The sequence below is a fragment of the Electrona antarctica genome, assembly GCF_951216825.1.
Source record: "Electrona antarctica genome assembly, chromosome: 7".
Lineage (NCBI taxonomy): Eukaryota > Metazoa > Chordata > Actinopteri > Myctophiformes > Myctophidae > Electrona > Electrona antarctica.
The window spans coordinates 700117-720105 of NC_136812.1; the positions used below are offsets into that span (position 1 = coordinate 700117).

At 43.2% G+C, this 19989-nt stretch overlaps 1 protein-coding gene across 1 annotated transcript in view; it reads right to left on the minus strand.

Annotated features, from left to right (window-relative positions):
• The window catches only part of zbtb37 (zinc finger and BTB domain containing 37), a 57924-nt gene that overhangs the window by 15136 nt on the left and 22799 nt on the right, over positions 1-19989 (minus strand). Inside the window, exon 9 of the mRNA XM_079507033.1 lies at positions 16776-16869. Within this exon, the coding sequence (XP_079363159.1) occupies positions 16776-16869 (94 nt within the window). The remainder of the gene's footprint in view (positions 1-16775; positions 16870-19989) is intronic.

Consider the following 19989-nt stretch of genomic DNA (forward strand, 5'->3'; position numbering starts at 1 on the left):
GATTGGGAGTGAGTCTGTAGTTCTGACTGCAATGGGAAGTTAATTCCATAGTTTAGATTGTGAGTGAGTCTGTAGTTCTGACTGCAATGGGAAGTTCATTCCATAGTTTATATTGGGAGTGAGTCTGTAGTTCTGACTGCAATGGGAAGTTCATTCCATAGTTTAGATTGGGAGTGAGTCTGTAGTTCTGACTGCAATGGGAAGTTCATTCCATAGTTTAGATTGGGAGTGAGTCTGTAGTTCTGACTGCAATGGGAAGTTCATTCCATAGTTTAGATTGGGAGTGAGTCTGTAGTTCTGACTGTAATGGGAAGTTCATTCCATAGTTTAGATTGGGAGTGAGTCTGTAGTTCTGACTGCAATGAGAAGTTCATTCCATAGTTTAGATTGGGAGTGAGTCTGTAGTTCTGACTGCAATAGGAAGTTCATTCCATAGTTTAGATTGGGAGTGAGTCTGTAGTTCTGACTGCAATGGGAAGTTAATTTCATAGTTTAGATTGGGAGTGAGTCTGCACTTCTGACTGCAATGGGAAGTTCATTCCATAGTTTAGATTGGGAGTGAGTCTGTAGTTCTGACTGCAATGGGAAGTTCATTCCATAGTTTAGATTGGGAGTGAGTCTGTAGTTCTGACTGTAATGGGAAGTTCATTCCATAGTTTAGATTGGGAGTGAGTCTGTAGTTCTGACTGTAATGGGAAGTTCATTCCATAGTTTAGATTGGGAGTGAGTATGTAGTTCTGACTGCAATGGGAAGTTCATTCCATAGTTTAGATTGGGAGTGAGTCTGTAGTTCTGACTGCAATGGGAAGTTCATTCCATAGTTTAGATTGGGAGTGAGTCTGCACTTCTGACTGCAATGGGAAGTTCATTCCATAGTTTAGATTGGGAGTGAGTCTGCAGTTCTGACTGCAATGGGAAGTTCATTCCATAGTTTAGATTGGGAGTGAGTCTGTAGTTCTGACTGCAATGGGAAGTTTATTCCATAGTTTAGATTTGGAGTGAGTCTGTAGTTCTGACTGCAATGGGAAGTTCATTCCATAGTTTAGATTGGGAGTGAGTCTGTAGTTCTGACTGCAATGGGAAGTTCATTCCATAGTTTAGATTGGGAGTGAGTCTGTAGTTCTGACTGCAATGGGAAGTTCATTCCATAGTTTAGATTGGGAGTGAGTCTGTAGTTCTGACTGCAATGGGAAGTTTATTCCATAGTTTAGATTTGGAGTGAGTCTGTAGTTCTGACTGCAATGGGAAGTTCATTCCATAGTTTAGATTGGGAGTGAGTCTGTAGTTCTGACTGCAATGGGAAGTTCATTCCATAGTTTAGATTGGGAGTGAGTCTGTAGTTCTGACTGCAATGGGAAGTTCATTCCATAGTTTAGATTGGGAGTGAGTCTGTAGTTCTGACTGCAATGGGAAGTTCATTCCATAGTTTAGATTGGGAGTGAGGCTGTAGTTCTGACTGCAATGGGAAGTTCATTCCATAGTTTAGATTGGGAGTGAGTCTGTAGTTCTGACTGCAATGGGAAGTTCATTCCATAGTTTAGATTGGGAGTGAGTCTGTAGTTCTGACTGTAATGGGAAGTTCATTCCATAGTTTAGATTGGGAGTGAGGCTGTAGTTCTGACTGCAATGGGAAGTTCATTCCATAGTTTAGATTGGGAGTGAGGCTGTAGTTCTGACTGCAATGGGAAGTTCATTCCATAGTTTAGATTGGGAGTGAGGCTGTAGTTCTGACTGCAATGGGAAGTTCATTCCATAGTTTAGATTTGGAGTGAGTCTGTAGTTCTGACTGCATTGGGAAGTTAATTCCATAGTTTAGATTGGGAGTGAGTCTGTAGTTCTGACTGAAATGGGAAGTTCATTCCATAGTTTAGATTGGGAGTGAGTCTGCACTTCTGACTGCAATGGGAAGTTCATTCCATAGTTTAGATTGGGAGTGAGTCTGTAGTTCTGACTGCAATGGGAAGTTCATTCCATAGTTTAGATTGGGAGTGAGTCTGTCGTTCTGACTGCAATGGGAAGTTCATTCCATAGTTTAGATTTTGAGTGAGTCTGTAGTTCTGACTGCAATGGGAAGTTCATTCCATAGTTTAGATTGGGAGTGAGTCTGTAGTTCTGACTGCAATGGGAAGTTCATTCCATAGTTTAGATAGGGAGTGAGTCTGTAGTTCTGACTGCAATGGGAAGTTCATTCCATAGTTTAGATTGTGAGTGAGTCTGTAGTTCTGACTGCAATGGGAAGTTCATTCCATAGTTTATATTGGGAGTGAGTCTGTAGTTCTGACTGCAATGGGAAGTTCATTCCATAGTTTATATTGGGAGTGAGTCTGTAGTTCTGACTGAAATGGGAAGTTCATTCCATAGTTTAGATTGGGAGTGAGTCTGTAGTTCTGACTGCAATGGGAAGTTCATTCCATAGTTTAGATTGTGAGTGAGTCTGTAGTTCTGACTGCAATGGGAAGTTCATTCCATAGTTTATATTGGGAGTGAGTCTGTAGTTCTGACTGCAATGGGAAGTTCATTCCATAGTTTAGATTGGGAGTGAGTCTGTAGTTCTGACTGAAATGGGAAGTTCATTCCATAGTTTAGATTGGGAGTGAGTCTGTAGTTCTGACTGCAATGGGAAGTTCATTCCATAGTTTAGATTGGGAGTGAGTCTGTAGTTCTGACTGCAATGGGAAGTTCATTCCATAGTTTAGATTGGGAGTGAGTCTGTAGTTCTGACTGCAATGGGAAGTTCATTCCATAGTTTAGATTGGGAGTGAGTCTGTAGTTCTGACTGTAATGGGAAGTTCATTCCATAGTTTAGATTGGGAGTGAGTCTGTAGTTCTGACTGAAATGGGAAGTTCATTCCATAGTTTAGATTGGGAGTGAGTCTGTAGTTCTGACTGCAATGGGAAGTTCATTCCATAGTTTAGATTGGGAGTGAGTCTGTAGTTCTGACTGCAATGGGAAGTTCATTCCATAGTTTAGATTGGGAGTGAGTCTGTAGTTCTGACTGCAATGGGAAGTTCATTCCATAGTTTAGATTGGGAGTGAGTCTGTAGTTCTGACTGCAATGGGAAGTTCATTCCATAGTTTAGATTGGGAGTGAGTCTGTAGTTCTGACTGCAATGGGAAGTTCATTCCATAGTTTAGATTGGGAGTGAGTCTGTAGTTCTGACTGCAATGGGAAGTTCATTCCATAGTTTAGATTGGGAGTGAGTCTGTAGTTCTGACTGTAATGGGAAGTTCATTCCATAGTTTAGATTGGGAGTGAGTCTGTAGTTCTGACTGCAATGAGAAGTTCATTCCATAGTTTAGATTGGGAGTGAGTCTGTAGTTCTGACTGCAATAGGAAGTTCATTCCATAGTTTAGATTGGGAGTGAGTCTGTGTAGTTCTGACTGCAATGGGAAGTTCATTTCATAGTTTAGATTGGGAGTGAGTCTGCACTTCTGACTGCAATGGGAAGTTCATTCCATAGTTTAGATTGGGAGTGAGTCTGTAGTTCTGACTGCAATGGGAAGTTCATTCCATAGTTTAGATTGGGAGTGAGTCTGTAGTTCTGACTGTAATGGGAAGTTCATTCCATAGTTTAGATTGGGAGTGAGTCTGTAGTTCTGACTGTAATGGGAAGTTCATTCCATAGTTTAGATTGGGAGTGAGTCTGTAGTTCTGACTGCAATGGGAAGTTCATTCCATAGTTTAGATTGGGAGTGAGTCTGTAGTTCTGACTGCAATGGGAAGTTCATTCCATAGTTTAGATTGGGAGTGAGTCTGCACTTCTGACTGCAATGGGAAGTTCATTCCATAGTTTAGATTGGGAGTGAGTCTGCAGTTCTGACTGCAATGGGAAGTTCATTCCATAGTTTAGATTGGGAGTGAGTCTGTAGTTCTGACTGCAATGGGAAGTTCATTCCATAGTTTAGATTGGGAGTGAGTCTGTAGTTCTGACTGCAATGGGAAGTTCATTCCATAGTTTAGATTGGGAGTGAGTCTGTAGTTCTGACTGCAATGGGAAGTTCATTCCATAGTTTAGATTGGGAGTGAGTCTGTAGTTCTGACTGAAATGGGAAGTTCATTCCATAGTTTAGATTGGGAGTGAGTCTGTAGTTCTGACTGCAATGGGAAGTTCATTCCATAGTTTAGATTGGGAGTGAGTCTGTAGTTCTGACTGCAATGGGAAGTTCATTCCATAGTTTAGATTGGGAGTGAGTCTGTAGTTCTGACTGCAATGGGAAGTTCATTCCATAGTTTAGATTGGGAGTGAGTCTGTAGTTCTGACTGCAATGGGAAGTTCATTCCATAGTTTAGATTGGGAGTGAGTCTGTAGTTCTGACTGCAATGGGAAGTTCATTCCATAGTTTAGATTGGGAGTGAGTCTGTAGTTCTGACTGCAATGGGAAGTTCATTCCATAGTTTAGATTGGGAGTGAGTCTGTAGTTCTGACTGCAATGGGTAGTTCATTCCATAGTTTAGATTGGGAGTGAGTCTGTAGTTCTGACTGCAATGGGAAGTTCATTCCATAGTTTAGATTGGGAGTGAGTCTGTAGTTCTGACTGCAATGAGAAGTTCATTCCATAGTTTAGATTGGGAGTGAGTCTGTAGTTCTGACTGCAATGGGAAGTTAATTTCATAGTTTAGATTGGGAGTGAGTCTGCACTTCTGACTGCAATGGGAAGTTCATTCCATAGTTTAGATTGGGAGTGAGTCTGTAGTTCTGACTGCAATGGGAAGTTCATTCCATAGTTTAGATTGGGAGTGAGTCTGTAGTTCTGACTGTAATGGGAAGTTCATTCCATAGTTTAGATTGGGAGTGAGGCTGTAGTTCTGACTGCAATGGGAAGTTCATTCCATAGTTTAGATTGGGAGTGAAGCTGTAGTTCTGACTGCAATGGGAAGTTCATTCCATAGTTTAGATTGGGAGTGAGTCTGCACTTCTGACTGCAATGGGAAGTTCATTCCATAGTTTAGATTGGGAGTGAGTCTGTAGTTCTGACTGAAATGGGAAGTTCATTCCATAGTTTAGATTGGGAGTGAGTCTGTAGTTCTGACTGCAATGGGAAGCTCATTCCATAGTTTAGATTTGGAGTGAGTCTGTAGTTCTGACTGCAATGGGAAGTTCATTCCATAGTTTAGATTGGGAGTGAGTCTGTAGTTCTGACTGCAATGGGAAGTTCATTCCATAGTTTAGATTGGGAGTGAGTCTGTAGTTCTGACTGCAATGGGAAGTTCATTCCATAGTTTAAATTGGGAGTGAGTCTGTAGTTCTGACTGCAATGGGAAGTTCATTCCATAGTTTAGATTGGGAGTGAGTCTGTAGTTCTGACTGAAATGGGAAGTTCATTCCATAGTTTAGATTGGGAGTGAGTCTGTAGTTCTGACTGCAATGGGAAGTTCATTCCATAGTTTAGATTGGGAGTGAGTCTGTAGTTCTGACTGCAATGGGAAGTTCATTCCATAGTTTAGATTGGGAGTGAGTCTGTAGTTCTGACTGCAATGGGAAGTTCATTCCATAGTTTAGATTGGGAGTGAGTCTGTAGTTCTGACTGCAATGGGAAGTTCATTCCATAGTTTAGATTGGGAGTGAGTCTGTAGTTCTGACTGAAATGGGAAGTTCATTCCATAGTTTAGATTGGGAGTGAGTCTGTAGTTCTGACTGCAATGGGAAGTTCATTCCATAGTTTAGATTTGGAGTGAGTCTGTAGTTCTGACTGCAATGGGAAGTTCATTCCATAGTTTAGATTGGGAGTGAGTCTGTAGTTCTGACTGCAATGGGAAGTTCATTCCATAGTTTAGATTGGGAGTGAGTCTGTAGTTCTGACTGCAATTGGAAGTTCATTCCATAGTTTAGATTGGGAGTGAGTCTGTAGTTCTGACTGCAATGGGAAGTTCATTCCATAGTTTATATTGGGAGTGAGTCTGTAGTTCTGACTGCAATGGGAAGTTCATTCCATAGTTTATATTGGGAGTGAGTCTGTAGTTCTGACTGCAATGGGAAGTTCATTCCATAGTTTAGATTGGGAGTGAGTCTGTAGTTCTGACTGAAATGGGAAGTTCATTCCATAGTTTAGATTGGGAGTGAGTCTGTAGTTCTGACTGCAATGGGAAGTTCATTCCATAGTTTAGATTGGGAGTGAGTCTGTAGTTCTGACTGCAATGGGAAGTTCATTCCATAGTTTAGATTGGGAGTGAGTCTGTAGTTCTGACTGCAATGGGAAGTTCATTCCATAGTTTAGATTGGGAGTGAGTCTGTAGTTCTGACTGCAATGGGAAGTTCATTCCATAGTTTAGATTGGGAGTGAGTCTGTAGTTCTGACTGCAATGGGAAGTTCATTCCATAGTTTAGATTGGGAGTGAGTCTGTAGTTCTGACTGCAATTGGAAGTTCATTCCATAGTTTAGATTGGGAGTGAGTCTGTAGTTCTGACTGCAATGGGAAGTTCATTCCATAGTTTATATTGGGAGTGAGTCTGTAGTTCTGACTGCAATGGGAAGTTCATTCCATAGTTTATATTGGGAGTGAGTCTGTAGTTCTGACTGCAATGGGAAGTTCATTCCATAGTTTAGATTGGGAGTGAGTCTGTAGTTCTGACTGAAATGGGAAGTTCATTCCATAGTTTAGATTGGGAGTGAGTCTGTAGTTCTGACTGCAATGGGAAGTTCATTCCATAGTTTAGATTGGGAGTGAGTCTGTAGTTCTGACTGCAATGGGAAGTTCATTCCATAGTTTAGATTGGGAGTGAGTCTGTAGTTCTGACTGCAATGGGAAGTTCATTCCATAGTTTAGATTGGGAGTGAGTCTGTAGTTCTGACTGCAATGGGAAGTTCATTCCATAGTTTAGATTGGGAGTGAGTCTGTAGTTCTGACTGAAATGGGAAGTTCATTCCATAGTTTAGATTGGGAGTGAGTCTGTAGTTCTGACTGCAATGGGAAGTTCATTCCATAGTTTAGATTTGGAGTGAGTCTGTAGTTCTGACTGCAATGGGAAGTTCATTCCATAGTTTAGATTGGGAGTGAGTCTGTAGTTCTGACTGCAATGGGAAGTTCATTCCATAGTTTAGATTGGGAGTGAGTCTGTAGTTCTGACTGCAATTGGAAGTTCATTCCATAGTTTAGATTGGGAGTGAGTCTGTAGTTCTGACTGCAATGGGAAGTTCATTCCATAGTTTATATTGGGAGTGAGTCTGTAGTTCTGACTGCAATGGGAAGTTCATTCCATAGTTTATATTGGGAGTGAGTCTGTAGTTCTGACTGCAATGGGAAGTTCATTCCATAGTTTATATTGGGAGTGAGTCTGTAGTTCTGACTGCAATGGGAAGTTCATTCCATAGTTTAGATTGGGAGTGAGTCTGTAGTTCTGACTGAAATGGGAAGTTCATTCCATAGTTTAGATTGGGAGTGAGTCTGTAGTTCTGACTGCAATGGGAAGTTCATTCCATAGTTTAGATTGGGAGTGAGTCTGTAGTTCTGACTGCAATGGGAAGTTCATTCCATAGTTTAGATTGGGAGTGAGTCTGTAGTTCTGACTGCAATGGGAAGTTCATTCCATAGTTTAGATTGGGAGTGAGTCTGTAGTTCTGACTGCAATGGGAAGTTCATTCCATAGTTTAGATTGGGAGTGAGTCTGTAGTTCTGACTGCAATGGGAAGTTCATTCCATAGTTTAGATTGGGAGTGAGTCTGTAGTTCTGACTGCAATGGGAAGTTCATTCCATAGTTTAGATTGCTTTGAAGGCCAGCATCATAGTTTTGTACTCTGTGCGGGCAGCGACCGGGAGCCAATGGAGGGAGAGGAGAAGGGGAGAGACACGTGATAATTTTGGCTGGTTGAAGACCAAGCGAGCGGCGGCATTGTGGATCAATTGCAGAGTAAGTGTGCATGCCGGTAGGCCAGTAACTTATGGTTTATAGAGTAATGTCTTGCAGAGAAACAGAGTTGAGAAAACAGGCTTGAAAAGGTTCACTTCTGTGGACTCTAACATTACACCTAGCTACATGTTTAAGCATTTATTTCATATTTACATGTCTTCTGTGGTCTCTAACATTACACCTAGCTACATGTTTAAGCATTTATTTCATATTTACATGTCTTCTGTGGTCTCTAACATTACACCTAGCTACATGTTTATGCATTTATTTCATATTTACATATTTCATATGTCGATTTCAGCTCTGACAATTATTTCAGACATGCTCTAGTATGTGAAGAGTCTGCCTGTGATATTAACTCATTTTGGATACAAAAACTAAAAATATTTTTTTCTCCTGAACAGTTAGTTAGTGTATCAAAAAGAGTCACAAATGGAGATCAGCGCCAGTTAGAATGACCTCAGGATGACCTCAGGATGACCTCAGGATGATCCCATAAACAGAGTTCAGTTAGAATGACCTCAGGATGACCCCATAAACAGAGTTCACCAGTTAGAATGACCTCAGGATGACCCCATAAACAGAGTTCACCAGTTAGAATGACCTCAGGATGACCTCATAAACAGAGTCCAGTTAGAATGACCTCAGGATGACCCCATAAACAGAGTCCAGTTAGGATGACCTCAGGATGACCCCATAAACAGAGTCCAGTTATAATGACCTCAGGATGACCCCATAAACAGAGTCCAGTTAGAATGACCTCAGGATGACCCCATAAACAGAGTCCAGTTAGGATGACCTCAGGATGACCTCATAAACAGAGTTCACCAGTTAGAATGACCTCAGGATGACCTCATAAACAGAGTCCAGTTAGAATGACCTCAGGATGACCCCATAAACAGAGTCCAGTTAGAATGACCTCAGGATGACCCCATAAACAGAGTCCAGTTAGAATGACCTCAGGATGACCCCATAAACAGAGGCCAGTTAGAATGACCTCAGGATGATCCCATAAACAGAGTCCAGTTAGAATGACCTCAGGATGACCCCATAAACAGAGTCCAGTTAGGATGACCTCAGGATGACCCCATAAACAGAGTCCAGTTAGAATGACCTCAGGATGACCCCATAAACAGAGTTCACCAGTTAGAATGACCTCAGGATGACCCCATAAACAGAGTCCAGTTAGAATGACCTCAGGATGACCTCATAAACAGACTTCACCAGTTAGAATGACCTCAGGATGACCTCATAAACAGAGTCCAGTTAGAATGACCTCAGGATGACCCCATAAACAGAGTCCAGTTAGAATGACCTCAGGATGACCCCATAAACAGAGTTCACCAGTTAGAATGACCTCAGGATGACCCCATAAACAGAGTTCACCAGTTAGAATGACCTCAGGATGACCCCATAAACAGAGTTCACCAGTTAGAATGACCTCAGGATGACCCCATAAACAGAGTTCACCAGTTAGAATGACCTCAGGATGACCCCATAAACAGAGTTCACCAGTTAGAATGACCTCAGGATGACCCCATAAACAGAGTCCAGTTAGGATGACCTCAGTGGAGCAGATTACTGAAACGATCGTTCACTTGATCATACAAGCACCAAATTTGGCACACAAGTGCTTCAGAACCTACTCTCTCAGAAAAGTACGTTGTCCACTTGAAAAAACAAAATGGCCACCATTTTTCAAGATGGCCGCCTTTCAAAATGGTTTTAAACAGTGTTTGAACTATAGTTTGATTGAATAATCTTATTGTGATGGCCTATACATCAAAATGTATGTTTCTGAGTATGAGAAATCCAATTCAAAATGATTGAATATTATGATGATACAATGGGAATTAAACGAAAAGCTGGGGCAAATTAAGTCAATATTCCATAAGAATCTTTCACTTGGTGGTACAAGTACCAAATTTGGCACACATGATGTCCAGGATGTATTTCTATGAAAAGCACCTTATCCAGCTGAAAATCCAAGATGGCTGCCAGTATTCAAGATGGCCGCCTCGCCAAATGCAAGAAAACAAAACAACAAAAAGGTTTTCGAAGTAGAATTCAAATGTGTTAATGATCCAAACATCAAAATGAAAGTATTCTGACTGTAAGAACTTAATGCTGTTGGAATTGAATTCCAATATGGCCGCCAGTTTGCAAGATGCAGTTATTACGTGACTCAAAATTAGCGTTTTCGGAAGCTGTATATGATCATAGATATTGTTGAAGGGCAACATCATTCGTTGATCATGCATTGAAATGCTGTGATCAAGCTCTATAATTTTGTATAAAGAGTGATGTCAAAGCACAACCAGGACACACTGGTGACATCACTGCTGTGAGACTCTGCATGGGGTTCAGTGTCGGCTTGTAGCATAGCTGTAGTTGTGGTTTACTAACTGTTGTAGTGTACTCACTGTAGTTTGTTGTATACTTTAGTGTCCTAAATGCTAATTAGCCCCTGTATATATCCCCACTAGAAGTTTAGTTAGTTGTAGTATTGTAGTTCGATAGCCGCGCCTGAATTGACAAGATGTGCCAGTGTGGGAGAGCTGAGACAAGGGGCTTCAGTTACCTGGATGGTGTACAGATCGCACAGGACTTAAATGGCACTGGATGAACGGTCGGGCTAGGTGTAGGGCACCAGATGCTTGAACCTAGATCAAGGTTCAAGGTTGGACTTTATTGTTACATCTTATGTACAGGTATATAAGAGTAAAACTTATTTTTAATTGGCTTCCTTACAGACAATGCAGCGGCATAGATATAATAGCATAATATTCAAACAACAAAAAACACAGGAAGCACAGCAAAAAAAGGGATAGAATAAAGAGTGCTAGAAAAATAGTAACATATGTACATGTTTCCCTGTAGTAGCAAAGTTAGGTAAACTCGCCCTGGTTCTTATCAGTTCGTTCATGTATCTGATTGTTTGGGGAAAGAAGCTTATTTGCAGTCTATTTCCAGTGGCTTCGAGACTGCGAAAAGGTTTTCCATGTGGCAGCATCTCAAACAGCCTGCGGTTGGGATGGCTTGGGTCCCTCATAATTCCACGACGAGCTTTGCTGACACAACGATCGTCATACAGGGCTTCGATGGGGGGGAGATCACATCCGCTGCACTGCACTCTTTGAATTTTTGCGTGTCCTTCACCAGGATCATTCTGAATTTCAGCTGCTCTCTTAGTGGAACGCTGGAGTTTCAGTTGCTAAACATTTGCCCGACAATTTTGGTGATACTTTGTACTGTTTTGCCTCAATGTATCCTCACTGCCACCTCCATCATCCAATCTGGATGAGTCTAACATGATGGGCAACAGGTGTATTGCCTGAAATACGGGGAGACTTCAACTCCTCTTTCGTATCTGTTTGACACTTCCTCCAATCAGTTTTAGTAGCGGAACATCTTGTGTTATACGGTTAAAGGCAGAGGGCTATATCCTTTTACCACCCAAACGTACAAAACATCAAAGCACATTGAAATATGGGATGCATCTAGGTTCAAGCATCTGGTGTCCTACACCTAGCCCGACCATTCATCCAGTGCAAGTCCTGTGCGATCTGTACACCATCCAGGTAACTGAATCCCTGTTACCCTTGTCTCAGCTCTCCCACGCTGACACATCCTGTCAATTCAGGTGCGGCTATCAACTACAATGCTACAACTAACTAAACTTCTATTTGAGATATACAGTATACAGGGGCTTATTAGATAGCATTTAGGACACTAAAGTATACTACAAACTACAGTGAGTACACGACTACAACAGTTAGTAAACCACAAATACAGCTACGTTACAAGCCGACACTGAACCCCATGCGGAGTCTCACAGCAGTGATGTCACCAGTGTGTCCTGGTTGTGCTTTGACATCACTCTTATATACAAAATTACAAACCAATAGAGCTTGATCACAGCATTTCAATGAATGGTGATGTTGCCCTTCAACAATATCTGTGATCAGACAGCTTCCGAAAACGCAATTTTTGAGTTGCGTAATAGCCCCCATCTTGAAAACCGGCGGCCATATTGGAATTAAATTGACACCATCAGAATACATTCATTTTGAAATGTGTGGATCACACATTTCTGTTCACTAAAGTTCTACTTATTAATTTGACGAGGTGGCCATCTTGAAAACTGGTCGGCCATCTTGGATTCTCAGCTGGAAAACATAATTTTCCTAGAAAGTACATCCTGGACATCAATTGTGCCAAATCTGGTGCTTGTACCACCACATGAAGGATTATTATGGAATATGGACTTAATCATGCACTTTATCATTTAATTCCCATTGTATCATCATAATATTCAATAATTTTGATGTTCTAAATGCAGAATTGGATTTATCATACTCAGAAACATATATTTTGATGTATATGCCATCAAAATAGGATTTTATAGCTCAATATAACTCAAACACTGTTTAAAACCACCTCGAATGGCGGCCATCTTGAAAAAGTGGTGTCCATTTTGTTTTTTCAAGTGGACAACGTACTTTTCTGAGAGAGTAGGTTCCGAAGCACTTGTGTGCCAATTTTGGTGCTTGTATGATCAAGTGAACGATTCTTATGATATATTGACTTAATCTGCTCCACTGGATGACCCCATAAACAGAGTCCAGTTAGAATGACCTCAGGATGACCCCATAAACAGAGTCCAGTTAGGATGACCTCAGGATGACCCCATAAACAGAGTTCACCAGTTAGAATGACCTCAGGATGACCCCATAAACAGAGTTCACCAGTTAGAATGACCTCAGGATGACCCCATAAACAGAGTTCACCAAATAAGGACATGAATGACATCATAAAAACACTGCTGCCGTGGCGACGATGACATCACCGTTACGACACCAGCCTAAAACAACATAAAAGGCGAAGGAAAGAATCCTCGGGTTGTTTTAGGAACGAGACACAGAGCTTCAGGACAGGAAGCTGAGCCCTGCTATCAGCTTCAGATCACCGATACCAGACATTCCCTGTGACCCCTGTGACCTTACGATACCAGACATTCCCTGTGACCCCTATGACCTATCAACGATACCAGACATTCCCTGTGACCCCTGTGACCTTACAGCGATACCAGACATTCCCTGTGACCCCTGTGACCTTACAGCGATACCAGACATTCCCTGTGACCCCTGTGACCTTACAACGATACCAGACATTCCCTGTGACCCCTGTGACCTTACAACGATACCAGACATTCCCTGTGACCCCTGTGACCTTACAGCGATACCAGACATTCCCTGTGACCCCTGTGACCTTACAACGATACCAGACATTCCCTGTGACCCCTGTGACCTTACAGCGATACCAGACATTCCCTGTGACCCCTGTGACCTTACAGCGATAGACATTCCCTTTGACCCGTGACTTTACAAGAGGCATCTCGGCTTCGTCCCCTACACGGACGACCATCTCAGTGGGTCGACCTGACCCCCACAGGGTCGACCTGACCCCCACAGGGTCACAACCAGTCGATATCCTTTCTTTCTTTCAGGTATTTTAACGCTCGGACGATAAAACAGAATGTTTAGCTGGTCGCGGCATCTGGACGGAGGAGGTCCGGCCAGAGCCCACCACGCGGCCGTGGCGGCGGGAGGCCGGGTGTACTCGTTCGGCGGGTGGTCCGGGAAGACCCCCGACCGCCACACCCAGATGGACGTGCACGCCTTCGACGCGGCGGCCGGCGCTCAGCGCTGGGTCTTGTTTCCCCTGGCCACGACGAAGGACGGCGGAGGAGGAAGACGAAAACGTCCCGCGGAGGTCCCCGGCGTGCTCTACGGACACACGGCAGCGCTGGTCCAACACGTGGTCTACATCTGGGGAGGGATTCCTCAAGGCGACGCCCTCTACGCCTTCGACGTCGACGCCCACGCGTGGCACAAAGTGCCGCAGGTTTCTGGGAACGTTCCCGAGGGCAGGATGAACCACTCGGCATGTGTGTCGGGCAAGGCCATGTATATCTACGGAGGATGGACCCGGAACACCGGATGCACCAACGCCATCTACAGGTTGGACACAACCACCACGGTCTGGGCTTTAATTTACCCCAGAGGAACTCCACCTCCTGCTACGTCGCACCATTCCGCCACCATCATCGGGACACAGATGTTTGTGTTTGGGGGCTACCGGATGGGTCAGTGCTACAACACCGTCAGAGTGTTCGACACCCAGACCAAGCAATGGCTGGACACGCCTTTTGCACAGCGTCCACCAGAAGAACGCTGGCGTCATTCAGCCTTCACCTACAATGGAGAGCTGTACATATTCGGTGGCTACAACTGGAGCCGGTACTTGAATGATTTGTGGAGATTCAGCCCAGAGACCTTCTCCTGGAAGAAGGTCGAGCCCAAGGGGAAAGGCCCCTATTTGACAACTTCCATGGGCTGTTGCATGCTGGGAGATCGTGTCATGTTCTTTGGAGGACTCAAAGCAACATGGGAGATTCTGGAGCAGCCCACCGATGACCTGTACTTCCTGGACCTGGTCCAAACAAGTCCTAGTCTGAAGACGTTATGCAAGCGGGCGGTTGTTCAGTACGATCTGGAGCAGTCTGAACTCCCACACAACGTCAGGTGGGAACTGGCAGCCATGACTACCAACAGCCAATAGGAACTGGCAGCCATGACTACCAACAGCCAATAGGAACTGGCAGCCATGAATAGCAACAGCCAATAGGAACTGGCAGCCATGACTACCAACAGCCAATAGGAACTGGCAGCCATGACTACCAACAGCCAATAGGAACTGGCAGCCATGACTACCAACAGCCAATAGGAACTGGCAGCCATGACTAGCAACAGCCAATATCAACTGGCAGCCTTGACTACCAACAGCCAATAGGAACTGGCAGCCATGACTACCAACAGCCAATAGGAACTGGCAGCCATGACTACCAACAGCCAATAGGAACTGGCAGCCATGACTACCAACAGCCAATAGGAACTGGCAGCCATGACTACCAACAGCCAATAGGAACTGGCAGCAATGACTACCAACAGCCAATAGGAACTGGCAGCCATGACTAGCAGAAACAGAGTCTGATCATTATTTTATTCATTTGGATCCTGCATGTTCCACTGGAGTAGAAGATACTCTTCCTGGAGTTCACAACAAACATAACAATACATATAAAAGAACAAACAAACAAAACAAAACAAAAACATTCAAGACAATAAAAGTTCAGAAAGTTAGAAAAAAGATTCACACCTGTGTGAAGTGAGGGGCGCTAATATATTAAAGTCTAACTCATGTTGATCAGGTGATGTAATGGTGATGTAAGACAAACGGTGCAAACACAAACATTAAACAAACCATTAACAATAAAGAGACAATATGACGTAATGAGGGACATTATGACGTAAATGTTCCCTTCATTGTCAATGGCGTTTACAAAACAAACATTGAACTAGTTTATAGGAGGGGCTATGGGAGGGGCTAGCACCCCTCAAAAACAAATACAACTAAGCATGACAGTCCATTAAATGTTCATACTATTTATACTAAATACTAGTGTTTATACCTGAGCTGGGCTGGCGCGTTCATCCATTATAATAACTATAGTGTTTATACCTGTGAGCTGGGCTGGCGCGTTCATCCATTATAATAATACTAGTGTTTATACCTGTGAGCTGGGCTGGCGCGTTCATCCATTATAATACTAGTGTTTATACCTGAGCTGGGCTGGCGCGTTCATCCATTATAATAACTATAGTGTTTATACCTGTGAGCTGGGCTGGCGCGTTCATCCATTATAATAATACTAGTGTTTATACCTGTGAGCTGGGCTGGCGCGTTCATCCATTATAATAACTATAGTGTTTATACCTGTGAGCTGGGCTGGCGCGTTCATCCATTATAATAATACTAGTGTTTATACCTGAGCTGGGCTGGCGCGTTCATCCATTATAATAATACTAGTGTTTATACCTGTGAGCTGGGCTGGCGCGTTCATCCATTATAATAATACTAGTGTTTATACCTGAGCTGGGCTGGCGCGTTCATCCATTAGAATAACTAAATACTAGTGTTTATACCTGAGCTGGGCTGGCGCGTTCATCCATTATAATAACTAGTGTTTATACCTGTGAGCTGGGCTGGCGCGTTCATCCATTATAATAACTATAGTGTTTATACCTGTGAGCTGGGCTGGCGCGTTCATCCATTATAATAACTAGTGTTTATACCTGTGAGCTGGGCTGGCGCGTTCATCCATTATAATAATACTAGTGTTTATACCTGTGAGCTGGGCTGGCGCGTTCATCCATTATAATAACTAGTGTTTATACCTGTGAGCTGGGCTGGCGCGTTCATCCATTATAATAATACTAGTGTTTATACCTGTGAGCTGGGCTGGCGCGTTCATCCATTATAATAATACTAGTGTTTATACCTGTGAGCTGGGCTGGCGCGTTCATCCATTATAATACTAGTGTTTATACCTGTGAGCTGGGCTGGCGCGTTCATCCATTATAATAACTAGTGTTTATACCTGTGAGCTGGGCTGGCGCGTTCATCCATTATAATAATACTAGTGTTTATACCTGTGAGCTGGGCTGGCGCGTTCATCCATTATAATAACTAGTGTTTATACCTGTGAGCTGGGCTGGCGCGTTCATCCATTATAATAACTAGCCCTTACCCGTTGTGTTGTGGCTGCGGGGGGTACCGCACCCTGGGTGCGTTTTCGCATTTTTAATTCACTAATACATTCATTATTAATTTATAATAATATAATATAAAAAGGGCTTCGTTAAGACCTCCATATTATTATGGTCAATGCCTGTGTGAAAAGTGGGAGTGATTGGTGCAGGCAGTGAGGAGATACAGCAGTGTTTCTGACACACACAGACATTGTCAGAATTATAGTATGATTATAGTATAATAATAATAATAATACTACAGTGTTTATACCTGTGAGCTGGGCTTGCGGTGTTCATCCATTCTGCCTGGAGACTCACTCTTAGCTCTGTGTCTGTCTGGGAGCACCACCACACTGCCTGTTGGACTGCACACACACACGCATGCACGCACGCACGCACCCGCACACAGTAAAAATCGTTTCAGGAGTCAAACCATGGCATTTCTGCGTCCTCTGCTCAGCGACATTCTAAACCCTACAACATGTCTAAAATCATGAAACCTACTGTGATTTTCAAACTATTTCATGTCAAGGACCCCCAGAGCCGACCCCCATCTGAAAATATGTAGATATGTAAATATGTTTGTAGAATTACAGTACATTTCAAGTACAACTCAATACAACAACTGTTAACTGTGAGTGGACGACACCATAAAGCATTACACTTGTTTACAATAGGGCCCACCATTTTAAATTCATCGAAACATTTAGACGTACGAATATACACAATCAAAACAGGAAATCATCATAGGAGGTAAAAATGGAAAAAAACATATACAGTGATGGGGAAAAGCGGTGGGGGGGGGGGAGATCAGCTATCAGTAAATCAGCTAAAGTTTAAAATAAGGTAAAAGTTAAAAGCGACACCGACATACCCGTTTTTTACTGAATTCTATTGATAATGTGTTTATTAACCCCCCCCCCCCCCCCCCCCAAAAAAAAAATCAGACCCGTCTGAAGTGAGTGGTGCTGTACTGTACTGGTTCTCCTCCCTGTGACTCCAGTCCACACAGTGACTCCAGTCCAGTCCACAGTGACTCCAGCCCAGTCCACAGTGACTCCAGTCCAGTCCACACAGTGACTCCAGCCCAGTCCACACAGTGACTCCAGCCCAGTCCACAGTGACTCCAGTCCAGTCCACACAGTGACTCCAGCCCAGTCCACACAGTGACTCCAGTCCAGTCCACACAGTGACTCCAGTCCAGTCCACACAGTGACTCCAGTCCAGTCCACACAGTGACTCCAGTCCAGTCCACACAGTGACTCCAGTCCAGTCCACACAGTGACTCCAGTCCAGTCCACACAGTGACTCCAGTCCAGTCCTCACAGTGACTCCAGTCCAGTCCTTCACACAGTGACTCCAGTCCAGTCCACACAGTGACTCCAGTCCAGTCCACACAGTGACTCCACAGTGACTCCAGTCCACACAGTGACTCCAGTCCAGTCCACACAGTGACTCCAGTCCAGTCCTCACAGTGACTCCAGTCCAGTCCTTCACACAGTGACTCCAGTCCAGGCCACACAGTGACTCCAGTCCAGGCCACACAGTGACGCACATTTCCACTAGGCCGAGGACGACATGCCACTATTGATTTCCCAAATCAGCCTCACGGTGGCGCTATAACAGGCCATTTCCTGTTTTACCTATAACTGCATCGATCTGTATATAACTTATGTATGCGCACTCTAGAGTTCTCATCGGGCCTGAAAATTAAGGCCCGGCCCTACCCTACCCTAACTTGGTCGGCCAGAGGCCCGGCCCGACCCTAAAAATTACCATAATGTCAGGCCCGAAAACCCCTATAAAAAAAACCACTATATGGCCGCGGCGCCGTGGATTATTGAGACGACCGTGTCAGAGAACGCACTAATAGTCTAGTCGCCGAAATAAAGGATTTATGTAACTCACGTTAATTGGCTGATAATGTTCCATTTCCAACATTCTAATGGTTTCCAGCAAATTTCCAGGGGTGAGTAAACATCTTCTGAATCAAAGTAGCAGCGATCCTCTGAAGTGACGCAGTTAATTATGTCCAATAGGCTACTGTCCCGTTAACACTAGCGCGTCGGAGCGGTCAGGCTGACCGATTTTGAAATTTTGAAGTGGATTTTCTTTGCCCATGAAGTCCTGAGAAAGTTCCCCTTGCATGACTTTTTCTAAATGTTCGATTCAAACCATCTCTGTTTTTTTTTTCATCTGAAACGTTTTGGAAATATGATTTTAGACATAATTCTACTAAAATGTCTGCTCTTTTGCGGTCCGTGGGACCGCTCTTAGAGCCCTCACCCTTTCTCCCCCACAAGCCGTGCTGTTCACACCTTCCTCCCGGCTGGAGACGGGCATTGTTCAAGCTAATGTGTCATTTGCATTCCAACCTACATGTGGAAGTCCACATGTAGGCAAACTTACATTACAAACTTACATAAACTAAATGTTGTTTTAGATGTTATATTTCTTATATGCGGTTTGCAGAAATAACGATGTCTGACTTTATTTCTCGAAACGGAAAAAGAAATATGTTGACTATACACACCATCTTTAGCATAATTATGTTGGAATAATAAAGTTTATAGCATTGTGACTATGTCGCGCATATTCATTTCATATATCAGCGCATCAAAAATATTTTTACTTTATTTTTCGGAGGGCACGCTAAACGAACAGTGTAAAAATGACATGAATCAATGACATGAATCATTCCAACGCGATAGACCTCCTTCCCTATAATGTATCCCCTCTATATAAAAATGACAATATATAACGCTAATGTCGTATTTATTTTATTGTCTCAATACAAAGATGGACAGTGTAATTGCTGCGCAAGGGTAATTAATTATAGTGACATGTGAGCGCTATATTGAATATATAGCGCTCAGATCGTCACTATAATTATAGTTTCTGAAATGAAAAAGAAAATATGGTGTGTTGTACAGAAACTAGCTATAGCTAGCGCTATATTGAATATATAGCGCTCACATCGTCACTATAATTATAGTTTGGTAAACTGAAATGAAAAAGAAAATAACTTTTCTGCACGCGACCAGTGGAACTGATTTCCACGCATCACGGCTCTCTTTTTTCTCTCTCCCTCCCTCTCTCGTGGAGAGGGAGAAAATATCCAAGTAACTGACGGTGAGGTATGCGGAAGTGCATTTTAGATAACGCTGTAGCACTATTTGTGGCGGTGATGCGTCACATGACTTGATCTATCCTATGGTGTATATATAAACCGTGCTGCTGCTACGGATCTCTCTGCTGGCACAATAAATCAAATATATATAAATGACATCGATCATAGGCGGCGGCTAGGCCAGGCTTAGCCTTCCCAACAATTATGCTGGGTATTTTTAAAATATATATAGGCTAATATGTGGCTAGCCGGCCGCTCCCAAACTCCCAACTCCTTTGTCTGTAGCCTAAACTTTTCTGATTTGCACGCACGCACGCACAGCTGTCGCGCATATTCATTTCATATATCAGCGCAT